The sequence below is a fragment of the Pelophylax lessonae genome (genome assembly GCF_965119305.1).
Source record: "Pelophylax lessonae genome assembly, chromosome: 4".
In the NCBI taxonomy this organism is placed as follows: Eukaryota; Metazoa; Chordata; class Amphibia; order Anura; family Ranidae; genus Pelophylax; species Pelophylax lessonae.
This window is the reverse complement of record NC_138771.1, coordinates 283,811,059-283,828,304: the sequence shown is the minus strand read 5'-3', so window position 1 is coordinate 283,828,304 and position 17,246 is coordinate 283,811,059. Positions and strand designations below refer to the sequence as shown.

At 39.1% G+C, this 17,246-nt stretch overlaps 1 protein-coding gene across 1 annotated transcript in view; it reads right to left on the bottom strand.

The window, feature by feature from the left end:
- Nucleotides 1–792: 792 nt before the first annotated feature.
- The window catches only part of MGAT4C (MGAT4 family member C), a 223,217-nt gene continuing 206,763 nt past the window's right edge, over nt 793–17,246 (bottom strand). The window contains exons 2-4 of the mRNA XM_082256979.1: nt 12,095–12,244; nt 9,637–9,781; nt 793–2,360 (exon numbers count right to left, since the gene is read on the bottom strand). Coding sequence (XP_082113105.1) covers nt 1,207–2,360; nt 9,637–9,781; nt 12,095–12,244 — 1,449 coding nt within the window. The 3' untranslated portion in view covers nt 793–1,206. The remainder of the gene's footprint in view (nt 2,361–9,636; nt 9,782–12,094; nt 12,245–17,246) is intronic.

The following is a 17,246-nucleotide window of genomic DNA, read 5'->3' as shown; positions in this document are numbered from 1 at the left end:
AAGACATTTGGTACTCACAAAGCAGATTTATGTCCTTTGTAGCTATTGAAAAATATATTTAAATTAGAGTTTGTGTGCCTAAATTTTTATCTTTCAGCATGCAATGGTTGAAGGATTAATTTACAAGTTTGCAATGTCAAAACCATTGTTGAACTAGTAGTCTTTAACTCTTTTGGAGAGACTTCATTTTGTACATTTTCTAGGCAACATTGCTGTTCTCCCTGTTTACATTGCATTTTCTGCAATTCATATTACTGTTGTATATGACTGCAGTGCATACAACTGTAATATACTGCACAATTAATCTTTGCTCAGCACTGCAGGGTTGCTTACTCAACAGACTTTTGTTACTTTATATATTAAGATTATCTGCAGATGATTCTATAATCAATCATGGGTAAATACTATTACTAGTGGGACCAAGGGTTAAATGTGTACCTAAGCTTTTTAATATGTTCCTCCAAAATTACTTGCCAGACACTCTGTTAGCATTGAAACCAAATTTTAATGAATTTGTAGTAAGCATAAAATAAAAAATCTTTAACCACAGTGTTCAATCACAGTGCTGAATTAAAATTCTTCTGTGCATAAAAATTTAAAGAGAATTTAATTCTCCTTAAATTTTAGTAAAGAAATAAAATAGAGGTAGTAAAATACCAAAAAGACAACACAGTTATAAACACAGGACATAGGGAGTAACCAAATATCACGTATTATTCAATGTTCATGTTCATATTTTTAAATTCACAAGTCTTCTTCAAGAAATAAAAAATACGTTTAGGCAAAAGAAGGAATGATGCTTCTGTTTTATAGAAAATAGAAAACATTCAAAAACACCAAGAAACTTAATTTTTTGCCTGACAGAAATAGTAAAATATAAATAACCATCTCCCCCAGGTAATAGGGTGAATAAACTAAAGTGGCATTTTTTTCAGTCAATTTAATACATTTTGAATTGCTTCAAATATCCAGTTATGTGTAAGACATGCTCCATTTTTTTTTAAAGCTTTTACACATGGTGAAGTGTTTGATGTGAATGTGGGATCCAGGACCCCTGGGCTAAGAGAAAAAAATATGACTTTAGTATATCACTCTAATTTGTCACTTAAATTTAACATATTAGCAAAAGAGAAGTCCTTTAGTGAAATAAGCCAGTTGGCACTCAACTGAAATGTCTTTCTTCCATAAGGAAGAAACATCACCATCTCATTGAATTAAATCAATAGTCCAAACACTTATGCTTTTAATAACTAGCCATTCATTTTGGTTTTTAGTCACTAGAATTCGAATACAGTCAATGTTAAAAAGAACTTTATGATCTATGTTGTCCATTTCAAAGTTCCCATCTTTGAAGTCACCTAATCTAAGATAAGTAGTACACTTTTTGTTTCTTTTACTCCCAACTAGTCTTTCCCCAACTTCTAATATTCCATGATGCAAGATGTCATTTTGACGATCTTCTGTTCCTGTGCAGACTTTGATTTTGCTTATTTTAATAGGTTTCTCAAACACAATGTGATAAAAGTCACCACTAGAAGGAGTCTTTGCCCAGAAATATTCTTCTGTACTGCTGTATGCTTTATGGACATCATAATTTTCAAAGACATTCATATTTGTGTTGAGGATCGAAGGGGGGTTATCGGGTATATCAAATGAATCATCCTCAAAGTCATCATCCTTCAGTTTATTCTCAGCACCTTTATAAGATGAATAATATCCCATATGCTGAAAAAGTGAGGGCTTAAATCGAATTGTTTCTTTCTGAGCTAATAGGCTTCTAAAATGAATAAGCAGCCAATCACAAGGCATTTCCTGGTAAAACATGAGTAAAAAATGGGCTAGACGTGGTAGATCATAAGTGTGATAGAGCTTGCCAATGTATCCCAGTTTTGAAAACTCCAAGGTGACCCAGTTTGACCCTTTCCGCGAGTTAATAACTTTTTTAATTGCTGTCAAAAAATTCTTAGAACACCTGACATCATCTTCCAGCATGAGATAATAATCAGAAAGGTTAGCACAAAAGTTTAATAGATAGGCATAGTCAACGTTTTGTTTGGATCTAAATTTGACTCTGGCATCAGGGTCATTGTAATTTCTTTTGAGACCTTCTAAGACTGGGTAGAATTGTACTGGAGTGTGGATAATTGCTAGTCTTCCAGCAATAATATGATGAGAGAATTTTCTTGATATATCTTGCACTATGCTTTCACACCAGCTCAGGTCAAACTCTGCTAAATGAACAACTACAGCTATTTCTTTCAGTTCTTCATAACTTGACTGTTCAAATACAGACTTAATAGTTTCAAGTAAGTAATTCCCTTTTTTCCTTTTCACAGATGATAGTCCAATAGTAAGAAATCCTAAAAAAAAAACAAAAAAAAAATCAATAATAATAAGTATTTATGCCAAATATGTTATACAACATTTTCTTTTAATAGAACGAAGAAGCAAGTTGTACTGTTCTATGTAAAATGTATATTCTTTTCTGAATAGATGTTTCTAAAATGACAACAATGCTGTTATGAAAGTAGTTGTAACCTTATGGAGAGTTGAAAACGTGTTTTAACCACTTGCCGACTGCCTAACGCCGATCTACGTCGGCAGTCAGCCCCTCACAGGCAAAGTGACGTAGGGCTACGTCACTAGCTTGTGAGGGTCTAGGGAGCTCCCGCGCGCCCCCGGAGGTGCGCTCCCGCTCCCGCGTGGTCACGGACCCCCCCCGCGCGTGTGACCGGCGGACATCGGGCGGGGGAGTAGGAGAAAGTCAGGCGGCTTGTGTAAACAAGCTGCCTGTCATTCTCCCCTGTGTATGAAGGATGATCATACGGTTCTACTATGTAGAACCGTTGATCACTCTTCATACATCTGAAGCCACAGCCAATCACAGTAGAAAGCACGCCCCTAGGGACACACATAGCCCCTCCCTTTCAAATAAAGTTAACCCCTTCACTACCAGTGTATTTTTACAGTAACAGTGCATATGTATAGCACTGATTACTGTAGAAATGTCACTGGTAACCCCAAAAGTGTCGAAAATGTCAGTCAAGGGTCCGATCTGTCCGCCGCAATGTCGCAGTACCGCAAAAGAAATCGCAGATCGCCGCCATTACGCGTTAAAAAAAAACAACAAAAATGACAAAAATCTTTCCCTTTGTTAGTAAACGCGATAACTTTTGCGCAAACCAATCAAAATACGCTTTTTGTGATTTTTTTTTACCAAACATAGGTAGCATAAAACAAATTGGCCGAAAATGTTAAAAAATTTTGATTTTTACATTTTTTTGGGGGGGAATTTCATAAATATTGTTATTTTTGCAAAATTGACGCTCTTTTTTTGTTTATAGCGCATGATCAAAAAATCGCACAGGTGATCAAATACCACCAAAAGAAAGCTCTGTTTGTGGGAAAAAAAGGACGCCAAATTCGTTTAGATACAGCATCGCATGACCGCGCAATTGTCCGTTAAAGTCACGCAGTGCCGAATCGCAAAATACCCCCTGGTCGTTTAGCAGCCAAATCCTCCGGGGCTTAAGTGGTTAATAGAGTCACCAAGCCTTGTTCCTAATCTGGGTTTATTCATTTTTTTTTTACTTGCCTGTAATTGATTTTCTGCTTTTAAAGGGCAGGTCTTGAGATCAATTTCTGCTCCGAAGTCCGACTCACGGACTTCCTGGTGGACGTGGACACTGTTGGGCATAGATTATCATTTCAGTCAATGACGTTTGTCTCTTGGAGTCAGCGTTTTAAAGGCAATCAAACGCAGGTGCACCCAGCGGTTACAGAGGAGGGAAGGAGCGGCTGGAGGGGAATGCACAGTAACACAAACCAGGAGAGATAGGCAGGGTCTGGCAGCTTAGTACTGACTACATAAGGTACAGACAGGTACAGAAAAGGTACGATGCAAGGGGTGTGTGGTAAACTGCCCCTCCCTTGCAAGGTACAAGGATTTATTTCACGCCTCTGATCCCCAAGAGAATGTAGTGGTTTGTTGGAAAGTCTTATAGGAATCTAGAAGCCCTTTTATAATAAGGGGTCCCCTTTATTGAAAAAAAAAAAACAAACAATGTAAATCCAACGTCAATCATGTCATCTAACAATGTACATTTATCGCCAATCATGACAATCCACCACCTGATAATGTTTCCTTGCCATCCACTGACGTTTCTTTATCACCATAATGCAGCGCCTGAAGATGATGACCTATTGTGCATCTGCCACTAAACGACAAAATCCCAGATGCTGCTGGAATGTAAACAACATCACTATGGATCTTGGCTGACATCATTAACCAAGTACCATACTTGGTGAAAGATGTTACCCAGGATCACTGGGAATATTGTTTATGAACACCAGCTGAGGGTCTGTCATTTAGCAGTGGTAATGGCAAGGCAACATTGTCGGGTGGCAGGTCATTGGGGTGAAGAGGAAAAATCAATCGGATGGCAAGTTCAGAAAGGTGAGGAATACACACATGCTGGCCACCCAGGATGCATGCCCAGATTAGGATTTGGCATGAATTTTAGAGGTCACTCACACTGTTGATTTCACATTATTTATTGTTCGTTTTAAAGGTTACATCATACTATTCTGTAACTTTACATACAGTTTAAAAACATCTACAAGTATGTTATTTAAAAGATTTGTGTATTTTCAGTGTTGTTCTTTTAAGGCACATGAAAATGCTCTTTTCCTGCTGAACAACATTTTAAAAATGCATTATTACATGTTCCCCATATTAGTGACTTGCTAACCATGCCCTTTTTACCAATACTTTACAAATTAGCCTTAAAAAGGTCAGAACAATTCAAGATTTGGCTTTTATAGAATTTACATTATGACATTATGTCCATGTTTAATGGACTTCTTGCATGACATATTGAAGCTACTGAGAACAGAGCTTTGCCCAGTCCCCTCATCCCTAAAAAATTGTGTTACTGCCTGTATTTTGAAAATGCTTAAAAATGAACAATTATCTCTATCATATTGGAAAACAAAAGCACATTTCTTTTCATACACAAAAATGTAGATGCAAACATTTTAAAGCATTTTTAAACTAGTGGATTTGGTCTCATGTGTGTGCAGTTATCTCTAAAATACATCTGACATGATATTAATAACTAAAGTCAGCTTGAAATTTTTTTTATACATTTTGTTGTAATTACAACAGTAGTAATTGTTCCAATAGAAAATTGATGCTGCTGTTATTGTTTGCAATTTTGATTGAGTTGCCTATCTTTTTTCATCCTCAAGGTGTCACCATTGCTACTGCAGATGATCTAGTAGTATGTGCCCTTCAATTCGTCCCAGTTTATACAACAGACATCAAAATGTGTTGTGATGGCACTTATTCCTAAATTGACTTGTTCTTGTACAAATGTTAGGTTTTCTATAAACAAAACAATCCTTTCCCAGTTCTGGCATTGTACTGTTAATGATTGCAATGTTGCCTAACTGATCTTATTTGTTAAGAACCCCACTAGTCCAAAAAGAGTAAGACTGATAAATATTCCTTGGTGTATACAATTCTTAAAAACAAGGTTCCCTTTTTTGCAAAGGAATGTTTGAATTCTACATTAAACAGATGTAGGAAGCTTCAAACTGTGAAGCAGATCAAATGTATGTTATTTTAAATTAGCACAGCAAAGCAAAACCTGTCTAATTGTCATAGGGTAAAAAACATGCCTACATAAGCATGATTTCTATTCAGATTGTTCTCCAAACATATAATTGTATTTATCTTGAAGTCTTGCCCTAGAAGGACAGGTTGACTCAAAGGAGATATTTCAGTTATGGGTATATTCTATTGGAAAAGATCACCCCAACTATTTATTCCCTTAATACTTTTGTTAACAAGATCCCCCTGCCTCCCTTATCTTGGCATGCTGGATGTTCACAGTAACCTATTAGTGTTTTCTCTTCTTCTTTTGAATTTTTCATGATGCATCACCCCTCTAGTTAGGTTGCTAGATTGTCAGCCATATGTAGTAATTGTTGGCTCCTCTGTAATCATTGGAGCAGTTGTTGATTTCTTTTGGCTGTTCGGGATTTCACAGGCAGCAGGTTTGATTGCTCTTCCCTGCCTTCTAGAAAGTTCTGGAAAAAAGGAGTAGAGCAAGGCAATTGGGCAGTATGAATATTTATTGCACTGCAGCCAATCCCTGGGAAATTGTGCTCAGATGGTGACTAAGGAGCACATAAATAGTAAGAGCTTCAGAACAGCAGTGTCTTACTGTTGAAAGGGTTGGACCTATTCAAGTGGGGGAGTGTATATCCCCTGCCTCCAGCCATTTTCAAGTTGCTGTTCACTGAGGTCCCAGCTTTGGAAGATCCACCAGGCCTACAACTGGAAGTTTCTTTGACACCACGGGACCTCATCTAAGGATCAAGTCCATGGAGCCTCACTGAAAGGCACCTGTGGGAAGCTGAATGGGCACAGTTGCTCCCCTGGCCTTGCGAGTACTGCTTTACTGCAAGACCCAGGTGACTGTGAACAATTGGGTTTGCTGAACCATATAGTTCCTCTTGAGAGGTGCATACTGACTAGTCCCCTTTAGTTTTTTGGAAAGACTGTACACTAAGTTTGGACTAAGTAGTTCCTCTCTTGAGAGGTTCATACAGTAGTCTTCTCCAGTTTCAGGTGGAAGAACTGTCCTCTGAACTTGGGCTCAGGTCCCAGGTTCCCCTCATGAGGAGTTCCCCTCCTGAGAGGAGTACATAACTCTGGCATCTATTATTTGTTCATGGGAAGGTTGTAGTCTGAGATGAGCAGAAGAACTATTCCTGAAGTTTGCAAAATAGAGAAATAAAAGTTTGCAAAATAGAGTGTGTCCTTATTTCTGTTGGTGATTCTGGAGTATCCCATATCATCCCACACCACATCCAAGTTATTTAACAATAAAACCACAAAAAGACATCCCCTGGACCAGGGGTAAGCAACCTTAAAGAAGTGGAGATCTACCTACAACATGGGAGAAATCAAAGATCTTCGGGCATAGTTTCGTCTCCTCACACCTGATTTAATCCTTTAATTGCCAATACTACCGTGTCAGAATCATGTGCATTGCATGACAATCATGGGTTTAAATCATATAGTGAGGAGGCAACATATCCTCTGCTCACCACCTTTTAAGCACACTCAGATCGCTTTTCAGAAGAGCAACAGTGTCTGCTACACTTGTGAACGAGCTCTTAGTTGTATTTGGCAGTGGCACCCTTAGGGCTCTTTCACACATAAAATTGGGTAGTGGGAGAACCCTGCAGTTGAGTCATGGTTTTACTACCCCCTCTCCCTACCTCTTTTAGCTCATGAGGCAGCAGTCAAAGGTGTATGCGTGTAGCAGCAGAAATTAAACCCCATGTTGCTTTTGGTAGGTGCTACTGCCTGCCAATCAAGACCCATTCTAAGTAAATGAGGCCACTCTGCAAGTGCCCTGCAACTGCATGCTTCTGCGGGGTCCGTTAAAGCAGGTGGTGAGAAAGCAAAACAGTGCTTTAACCCCTTGTTTGCTGTACTGCACAAGGTTGCAGGACACTTGCAGAGCTGCCTCATTCACTTGAATAGGTCATGCTTATTAGGTGCTACCATCTATCACAGGACATATAACTCCTGTTGCCTCTGTGTAGTATACATCTCTGGCCACTGGAGCTAAAGGGGGTGCGGTTGGGGCAGGGATGGTAAAAAAATGTCTTAACTATGGGGTTTTACCACCTCTCAAAATTCAAATGTAAAGAAACCTTTACTGTTCTGAGCCCCCTATAAGGCTGCTTTTACACTTATGTGCTGTGGTTTACCTGCACCATGAGTGCAGCAAAGTGCACCTGCGACTTTTCTGGGTTAGCTGAATTTTGCCATGGACTTCTATTATATCCTATAGGTATGGTACACTTTCTAAAAATGCACCATAACTCCTGAGGGTTTGGTGCACTTTATGAAATAATACAATTATATGGCTAAGCACAAGGCTGGTGTATGGATTTTTGACACCCTATGCAAAATCGAATTTTGCCGCTCCCCCCCCCCCCCCTGGCTCTGGCCCTGACTGGCGGGGGTGGAGATTTTTGCGGCACCTCTCCACCTACTTCTTCAGCCTTGGTCTGCAGGCCTGCCCCTGTGCCTCTGGACCCGGCTTGAAGACATATAGTGGCACTAGCTCGCTTCTTCATGCCAGCTGTGGTCTGCAGGTATATGGAAAGGCTGGGGTAGTATATAGAAAGGCTAGGGTAGTGTATGGACAGGCTCGGGTAGTATATAGACAGGCTAGGGTAGTGTACGGACAGGCTAGGGTAGTATATAGACAGGCTAGGGTAGTATATAGACAGGCTAGGGTAGTGTACGGACAGGCTAGGGTAGTATATAGACAGGGTAGGGTAGTATACAGACAGGCTAGTGTAGTTTATGGACAGGCTAGGGCAGTATATGCAGAGATTTGTTGTGATGTGTATGGTTCCTCCCTCTCCTCCTCCCCAGTCCTCCTTCCTTCTCCAATCCGGGCTCTCCCTGTCACCCCTCTGGATCACACTGCTCAGAATTGGGGTGACAGTGGAAGATCAGGGAATATTGATGCTGGATCGGGGGGGGGGGTGGGAGCTCCATGATTGGTCGAACAGTATGCAGTGTATGCACAGATAACCGCCCTGGAGCAAGTCCTAGGAGCAGATCCTGCAGGAGACCAGCCACAGAGTCAGCCACATCAACAGAGGCCCTGTCAGATATGCCCCCCATCCTCCATGGGGTGTCTGTACACTTTTCTCTGACCCCCCCTTTCATAACCTGCACTCACCTGGCACCACCCCTGCTCATCAGATGCCGGAGCCCAATGTAAGAAAATTCCTCCTGGCTCTATCATATGGGTGCAGCAAGAGAGGATACTTGCTCTCACACTGATCTCCGGCTGTCACTGAGGCATCGGGGGCAGACTCAGTGGTGACAGCTCTGTGTCAGGCAACCCACTACACTCTCACTAAATCTGCACTCAGTGCTGATCGCAACCCACTGTTTATAAGTTTCAGCAGCTCCCCTGTCGGCGCTGCGCTCTAGACCTGTGCCTACCTCGTCTATAGGTAGGGCCGGCCCTGGCTAAGTGCAAATAGCCCACAGCAAAGCTGCAGGTACATGCATCAGTGTGAAAGCAGTCCTATACAATGATGCTCAGTGTATTGCTTCACACTTACCTGAAGATTTCTTCTTTCCTGCTGCTGGCACCTCTCTGGAGACTGCTAACCTGGTATAAGAGGTGAAGTGCAGTTGGTATCACTTCGCATGGGACAGGAGCCAGCACTACAGAGGTGGCATCAGCTTATGCAGATCTTGCCCCCTTATACAGATCCAACTTTATAAGTAGTCCCTCTGTAATGCACTGATGTTTGATGCTCTGAGATGGCCAGTCAGCAAGTCCAGAGAGTGATCTACCAGTCATTTGTGTTAGAAGTGCACAGTGAATGTGCCTTTTTCAGCCAGCAGCCCTTTCGGGGGTACCGCTACAATAATTTCAACTTAATTAAAAAACACAAGGAATGTGTAACCTTCTTATACAGGTGTGTAAATATTGGAATTCAAGCAAAGAGATTTACTTCTGGAGCGAGTAATTTATTTGAAAGTGTCCTTTAATCTGAAGATTTTAGGTTTATATTACTTACTTTTTCTTGAAACGGGTATCCCTGCTAATATGCGATATGTCACATTTATAGATGATGAGAAATTTGAGAAATCTCGTATTGTATGGACATATTGATCTGAATTGAATTGTTGAGTTGAACCTTCTTTAAGTCTTTTATCTTCTTCCTATATATAAATACAAAGTACCAAAATATTAATTTACCTATTAAAAAAAATATTGTGTATTCTTAGCGCTATATGCAAGTAATTTATGAAACATTATAACTATATTGCAGTTTTTAAAAAAGCTCTTTATAGGAAAAAATACTGTGTATTGGGTCTCCATTCTTCATATGGAAGAAACGAGAAGAGTAAGGTGTCCTTAGCTCCTTAGCATGCCCTAGCTGGTTTTTCATGATACAAATTATGTTCTAACTATTTGCTTTAATTATTTTGTGTAATTTAATTTTAAAATAATTTAAATAACTTCTAAAAAAGTCACCAATCAGAACATTTAGGGGTACAGGGCTATAAAGAGGTGTGAGGCTTCATTGAGCTTTTACTGTCATGACTGACCTGCTATTTCCAGTTCTCTGCCATGGCTGAATGTGGATTTTGTGTAGACAGAGACACTGGGAGATTTACTAAAACGGGTTCACACAGAATCTGATGCAGCTGTGCACAGTAACCAATCAGCTTCTAGGTTTTATTGTCAAAGCTTAATTAAACAAGCTGAAGTTAGACTCTGATTGGCTACTATGTACAGTCGCACCAGATTCTGTATGCACCAGTTTTAGTAAATCTTTCCCTCCTTTACTGCTCAGGAAGAAGCAGCTAATCAGTGCATTCTATTCACTCAGAACACATCCACAGAAGAGAACTAAAAACAGTAAAGAATTAGCAGGATGGTACTCAATCCTCTAATGGGTAACTATGGGAAAAACGATTGCTTATGATTTCCTTAGCCATTTGCTGAGTGGACAACAAAGGAACAGTACTGCATAAAGTCATTGCTGTGCTCTTGTCCTGATCCTAGCATTAAGATGATTGCACTATCTGAAGAGGTAGATCCCTAATTGGCTCACAGTATTGTCTCTTTCTCTCCCAATGCTGCTGTGCAGGGATTTACAAGCAGCTTAAATAAAGACAGATTTGGGAGCTTTTACTGTTTGAATTGAAAAAAAAAAAAAAAAGCGAGTGATGTTTCACCGGATTAAAAGTTTTCTTCTGTATGTTTTCAGTTTTGCTATACATTTTTATTGTGAACCTAGCATTTTATATATTTCCAAATGTTTCCAGACATACTAAAACAATAGGTAATACATTATAGTAATACATTACTATTCAGTTGTTTCCAGACATACTAAAACAATAGGTAATACATTATAGTAATACATTACTATTCAGTTTATAGTGTTTGTTTCCCTATAAAAAAAAAAAAAAAAGATCCTGTTCCCTTATAGCAGATTAAACAGCACAGTGCTGTCTAATCTGCCTCTCTCTGAGCTGTAAAAACCTGGCTGATTCTGCCACTTCTGTGTCCCCCTCTGTGTCCTGACCATGATGGACTACGTCATTTTGAATATAAATGAGCTTGAGAGAAGGGGGCATTTATACAGTGTTCCCTAACAGTTCTCTCCCACTACTTCCTCTGGCTCTCCCTGGATTGGCTGCTCCTTGCCATATCCTTATTGGCCAAGTGTAAGTTAGGTGATGCCTTCCACGAGTTCCTATTGATCGGTACTCATGAGTGGCGGATTGAATCATCCTGCTTTCAGCCCAGAGATCCAAAGAAGCACCAGCGATGCTGAGGAAAACCAGCATGGAGCGAAGCACAGACCACAGAACAGTAGCATAAATTATTGTAAAAGTACTGTGGTGCATGCACCGATACTGTTCTTGCTGGGGGGAGTGTAGAGATTGGAGGAGGGTCTGCTTTCTACATGTGAACACAGTACAGTGGTGCCAAAAGTGCATGCATGGAGGTTTACAACCACTTCAATTGTTCCGTTGTAGTGTGTTATAGGTTGCAGTGTTTATAGGTATGGGTTTAGAACCATGTAGCACAAATACAGATGAAAATCTGGACCAGGCCTTAGGAGTCATTTGCTTTGGGCATTGGCCAGGAAAGCAAAGGGCATGGCTTTTGACTTTGGCTTTGATGTAAAATAATGATGACTGTCTGGGACTATTTAATTAAAAAGTATTTCAGGTCATTAATATGTCATTAATGCAGTGGCCTCATTATCTATACAATACATCAGCAAAAAAAAAATAGAAAATTAGTTATACCTAATAATAGAACATTATACAAAATAATTACTGAATGAAAACAAGGAGTGAAAATGAGAACACAGTCACAGTTTTTCAATGGTGGTGGTGACTAAACATGATGCCTGAAGCTGTTCTGAAATTTTAATTATACCTAAGGTTTAGCCAACATTTTTAGCAATTAGCAAAAAGGCAGTGAATGGGTCAGTATAATTAAATCATGCTCACCACAACATATTCATCCTCGATGTACAAATTCATGAAAAGGAGACAAAATATTAGAACTCCAAGGACCGGTATTGCTGAACGTTTTCGGAAACATCTCATTTTATCCAGATATTTCAACTCAGTTGTTGTAGGAATAAATGCATATATTACCTAATAAAACATAGATGATAAATATTTATCCTTGTTTCCAAGTCCAAACTTCTTGTCATAATGTTAGCAAAATAAGTAAAACTGTTTTAGCAAAAATAAGGAAGACAGCAGGATACTGTGAAATAAATTATGCATGGACTCATAACTGTTGGATACACTATACCCATTTAAATTTATATAAAGTTTTAATACATGTTTACCTAAAAGTGCTTTTGATTTAGCTTGTATTACATTTTTATAGGCTCTTAATGTCTGCTTGATCTCCGACCAATGTGACTGGCTGTCCCAGCGATCTTATGATCAGGAATGAGTTCCTCTAGTTGCTGATCATTACTAGAGACTGCGAGCTGTCTTTGACAGCTCAATCTCTGTGCTGGGGGTACACAGTGAGCGCAATCTCAGCACAAAAACCTCTGCCACCTATTTAGGTAAATGTGTGATGTGTGGGTGTGAAAGACAGTCCTCTTTGCCAGAAAACATATGCATTACATGAGTGGCAAGAGGTAAAATAGCAATGATAATTATATTCTTTTGTATACAGATAAATATATAGGAGGTGGGAACATTCTATTCTAGATGCAGCAGCTTTCCAAATCCTTCAATCATAATTGAAATCTGGGTTTTTTGACACTACCTGTAAGTATCAGAGAGTTCTATTTATCCCCTAACCACATATTTCTAATGGCTCAACTTTATGATAGACAGCTTCACTGACCTATAAGGAATGTTCAAGAAATAGGAAAAGATGGGCAAGCTTTGACACTGTATCAATTGTATCCAATAAAAAGGTTCCATGTGTGTACAGGCCCTTGATGACCCAGACAGCATATTGGATACACTCATATGTATTTTGACCAAACTTTACAAAAAACGTAATGCAAAGTTATATTCTTTGGATTTATGCATATAGAATGTTAAGTGACCTTTAAAGTTGGGAATACTCATTTTATATTTGAATATGAGTAATCAATAGATTAGTAGTCGAATCAATTTATATTGAAATATAACTATAGATTAGCTATAAAGCTAAAATTAATCGGGAATAAATCCTTGTCCTAACACAAAGATCCAATAAACCTATCCACTCAATAGAAAATCAAATGATTACCACCCTCCATTTTGGGATTCAATATTGGACCCATGTTAATTGAAGACATTTTTCACTACAGTGGTATTTTTACTAGTCCTCTGTTAGCTTAATATTAGGAAAGGTGGTCCAGAAAATGGTCATGTAAACATCTGGTCATCCTACAGACATACTGAAAACGGCATGTGACACACCAGATGACATAAATAAGATACCTTATGTGACAGTTCACCAACTGTTTAATGTGGAAGCAAAGACCATTGGTATATGATTGGACCAGATGAGCTTAACCAAATCTAAACTAAGTATTACTTCTTTTTTTCAGAATGAAATAAACTGGGTCATAACATATATATATAATACCCAATAGTTGGCAGTTTTTTGGCTACGAAGTGAAGTCTGTGAGAAAATAACTTATTTAACTTAATATATACATTCCCATGACATATATCTGTGTATAGCTTGTTTAATCACAGACTCTAATAAATTTTGAATACCAAAGGTTGAAGATTGCATATGCTGGTCCCGGTGGCCCCAATCTCTCAAAGTGCTAGCCATTAATAATTCTTCCCTTAAAACATTCTTTGCAAATTGATAAGCTTAATCCACACGAGACCAGTTGTGGTTCTTTATAGTTAAAAATTTTATTGTGCTTTAAATAAATTGTCCCCTGTGTATATCTCTCTTCATGTGAACAGGGTGACAACTATATGCATGAAGGAGGAAAATCCTTGAAGTGGGCTTACAATTTCCCTGCACATAAATCCTGTTGGATGCTAAAGGTGCTTATTACAAATTAAAACACCATGGGTTTCAAGCTCATGTTAAAAAAAAAGAGAAAAATGCTTAAAAAAATTAGTAAAATTATTTATTTATTTACATAATGTGGCTATTTGGTATGCCTGATCACTGCCACACTAGTCATATGATGATTCTGTACTACGCTGGTGACAGTATGTAAAAAAAAATAAAAACAACTTAATGTGTTTCTTTATTTTCCACAAAATTGTGACAAAAAATTACATCTTTAAAAAACTCATCAATCCTCCTAATAAATACCTTGGACTGCCTTTTTTTCCAAAAAGGGGTCATGGAGGGTATTTGTACTGTCCTAGTATTTTAAGGCCTCAAGAACTAAGGTGGGCCAAAGCCATTAGTACTTCAGGATTGATCAATTTTCAAATATACTTGCCATAGATTGCAGGCTCTATAACTTTCACACAGACTAAATAATTTACACTGATTTGGGTAAAGCCCCATACACACACGCAGATCGTCGTCATACAAACGTCGGCGGACGAAAGATCTGCCGATTGTATGCGTGTTAGTATGGTGCCTCCGACAGCTGTCTGCACACAATCCGCGGACAAGAGTCTTTCTTGCAAACATGAAAATTTTTGTCTGCGGACACCAGAACGGACAATTGTTCGCCTGTCAGTACAGAAATCAGCCGACAGACCGCAGATTTGCAAGACTGGGCATGCTCAGAAAATAAAAAACACAGGGAAAGTTAACCATTACATGACATCACTTCTGCAGTCAGCTGAAGTCTGCGGACAAAATTCTTGTGCTGTCCTTGTGCTGTCTTTGCACTTTTCAACAGACACCGACATTCCGGGGAGAAAAGACGAACATTTGTATGACGACGATCTGCGTGTGTGTATGGGGCTTTAGTTTTACCAAGGAAATGTAGCAGACTACATTTTGGCCTAAATGTATAAGGAAAAATTGTTTGTTTGCAAAATTTTATAACAGAAACTAATAGAAATTTGCTTTTGTCTCCAAAAATGTTATGAATTCTTTCATTTATATAGCAAAAAAAAAAAAGAAACATGATTAAATACCACTAAAAGAAGCTCTATTTGTGTGAAAAAATGTTTTATAAATGTTATTTGTTTACAGTGTTGCATGACTTAGCAATTGCCAGTTAAAGTAGCACAGTGCTAAATAGCAAAAAGCACCCTTGTCATGAAGGGGGTAAAACCTTTCAGGAGGTAAAATGGTTAAGGGCTTTTGGATGTTTATACAAGGCAGGCTTTTATAAGTAAATATCATGCATTAAATAGGTTAACTGCAAATACAATTTAATGGGAAGATTTTTGTTGAAAGGATTGATCTGGCAATCTGGGTCTTTATCTTAAAGCATATAGCATACTCCGCTTTTTAATTTTTACCTACAGGTAAGCCTATAATAAGGCTTACCTGTAGGAAAGGGTTGGGCGCCTATAGCGGGGGACTTTTCAATTGGGGTGCTGGGTAAACCACATATAGAGGATAAGAAATCAGAAATGGAAGTAAAAGAAAATATTATATTTTATTATGGAAAAAAGATCAATAAAATGTATACTGTAATAAACAGTTACAACAAACAATATGACAGATTGTGATATTAAAAACAGATGCAGTTTACAGCCATATTCATTATATATAATATAGGTAAATGTCAGATCCTACACAGGGGTAAATAGTAGTTACTGTATACTCGTTTACCATCCAATCAGATGATGTCTGTGCAGGATACTCGTGTATTCACGCACAATGTGTATTATGCAATATGTGTTATTTTTGCGTCCATGTTCCATCATTGGCAACTATGTATCATCATTTCCTCGCCCTCTGGCTTTGGCCCGGGAACTCATCGGTCTTTTCCATCCACCGTCAATGCGGGTGTGACTGCTTCGGGTCTCTCCCCCAATGGTGGGCATGTGACGTCAGGTATGGCCCTCCCCACCATGGGTTTTGGGCGATATGCTGGATTGACACTGCCATTTCCTCTTCCGCTTCCGTGGCACCTCCTCCTGCCCTGTGCGGCGGTTCTTGGTGTGTGCTGGTCGACGTCTGGCTAGTGCGCATGCGTGTTTGCGTGCACACTCCTGACGCCAACCCGGATGTTCGTCAAGACGTTGTCTTGTACCTCATCCGGGTGGAGTCTTCTGACCATATATAGCGGCAACTCGGCGTCCTTCCTTGCAATCGCAGGGATGGACGTGTGACTCGGTCATATGGCAGGTAGCTCTCTCTCTTTTCATCTCATCGGGCAATAGCAACTACACTTATTACTTTCTATTTTGGCGGTAGAGCAGTCCACGGACGGGATAGATCCCTTCATGTTATATTCATATATTCTATGGACAACCTTCATAGGTCTCATGGAAGCAATAGTATATGGATCATATAACCTTTGAATATATATGCGAAACTATTATTATATATATAGGTTTTGCCAATATGTCAAACTACTATTATATACATATATATTTTTTGACAACTAATATCTGTCCGTACTGCTCTTCCTCCAATCTATTGTAATACTTTTGCCTAAAAAACTTCTTCCAACAACTTGTCACAATGAACATAATCTGTCCTGTGTTCATAGTGATCCCCCATTGAAGGCAAACACATATATATACAATCTATTTTTCTAGGCAGCACCGCTGTGGATCTGCCCTGATTGACAAATATTATATTGACACCTTTGCCCAGTCCCTGTCCATACTTATCTCTGGGAACTACCTAGGTAAGATTATATGTAATCATTACATTCTATACTTTATTGTTGTCTCATACAGATGTCCGTTCATGAATGAATTTTTGGGACATCCTGTGGAGATATTACATTTTATATTTTATTGTTGTCCCATACAGATGTTCCCCCTATGTATTTGGGACATTTGGTCGAGATACATTTTGACTTATTATCTTCTATTCTTTTCTTTTTTGTTTGAATCCTCAGACACTAGTACCCATTAGCTGCAGTCTTGCCCTGGTTTTGTGGTCAGTCTCCCGTGTCCGCCCCGGGGGGGTCTCCCCTTACCTTGCGGTCTTAACCCACATTGCCGGGTCGCTGTTTTGATGCCAGACAGGTGCGTTATGTATGCTCACTTTGTTGCCTTTGCTCATGGACTCATTACTAAC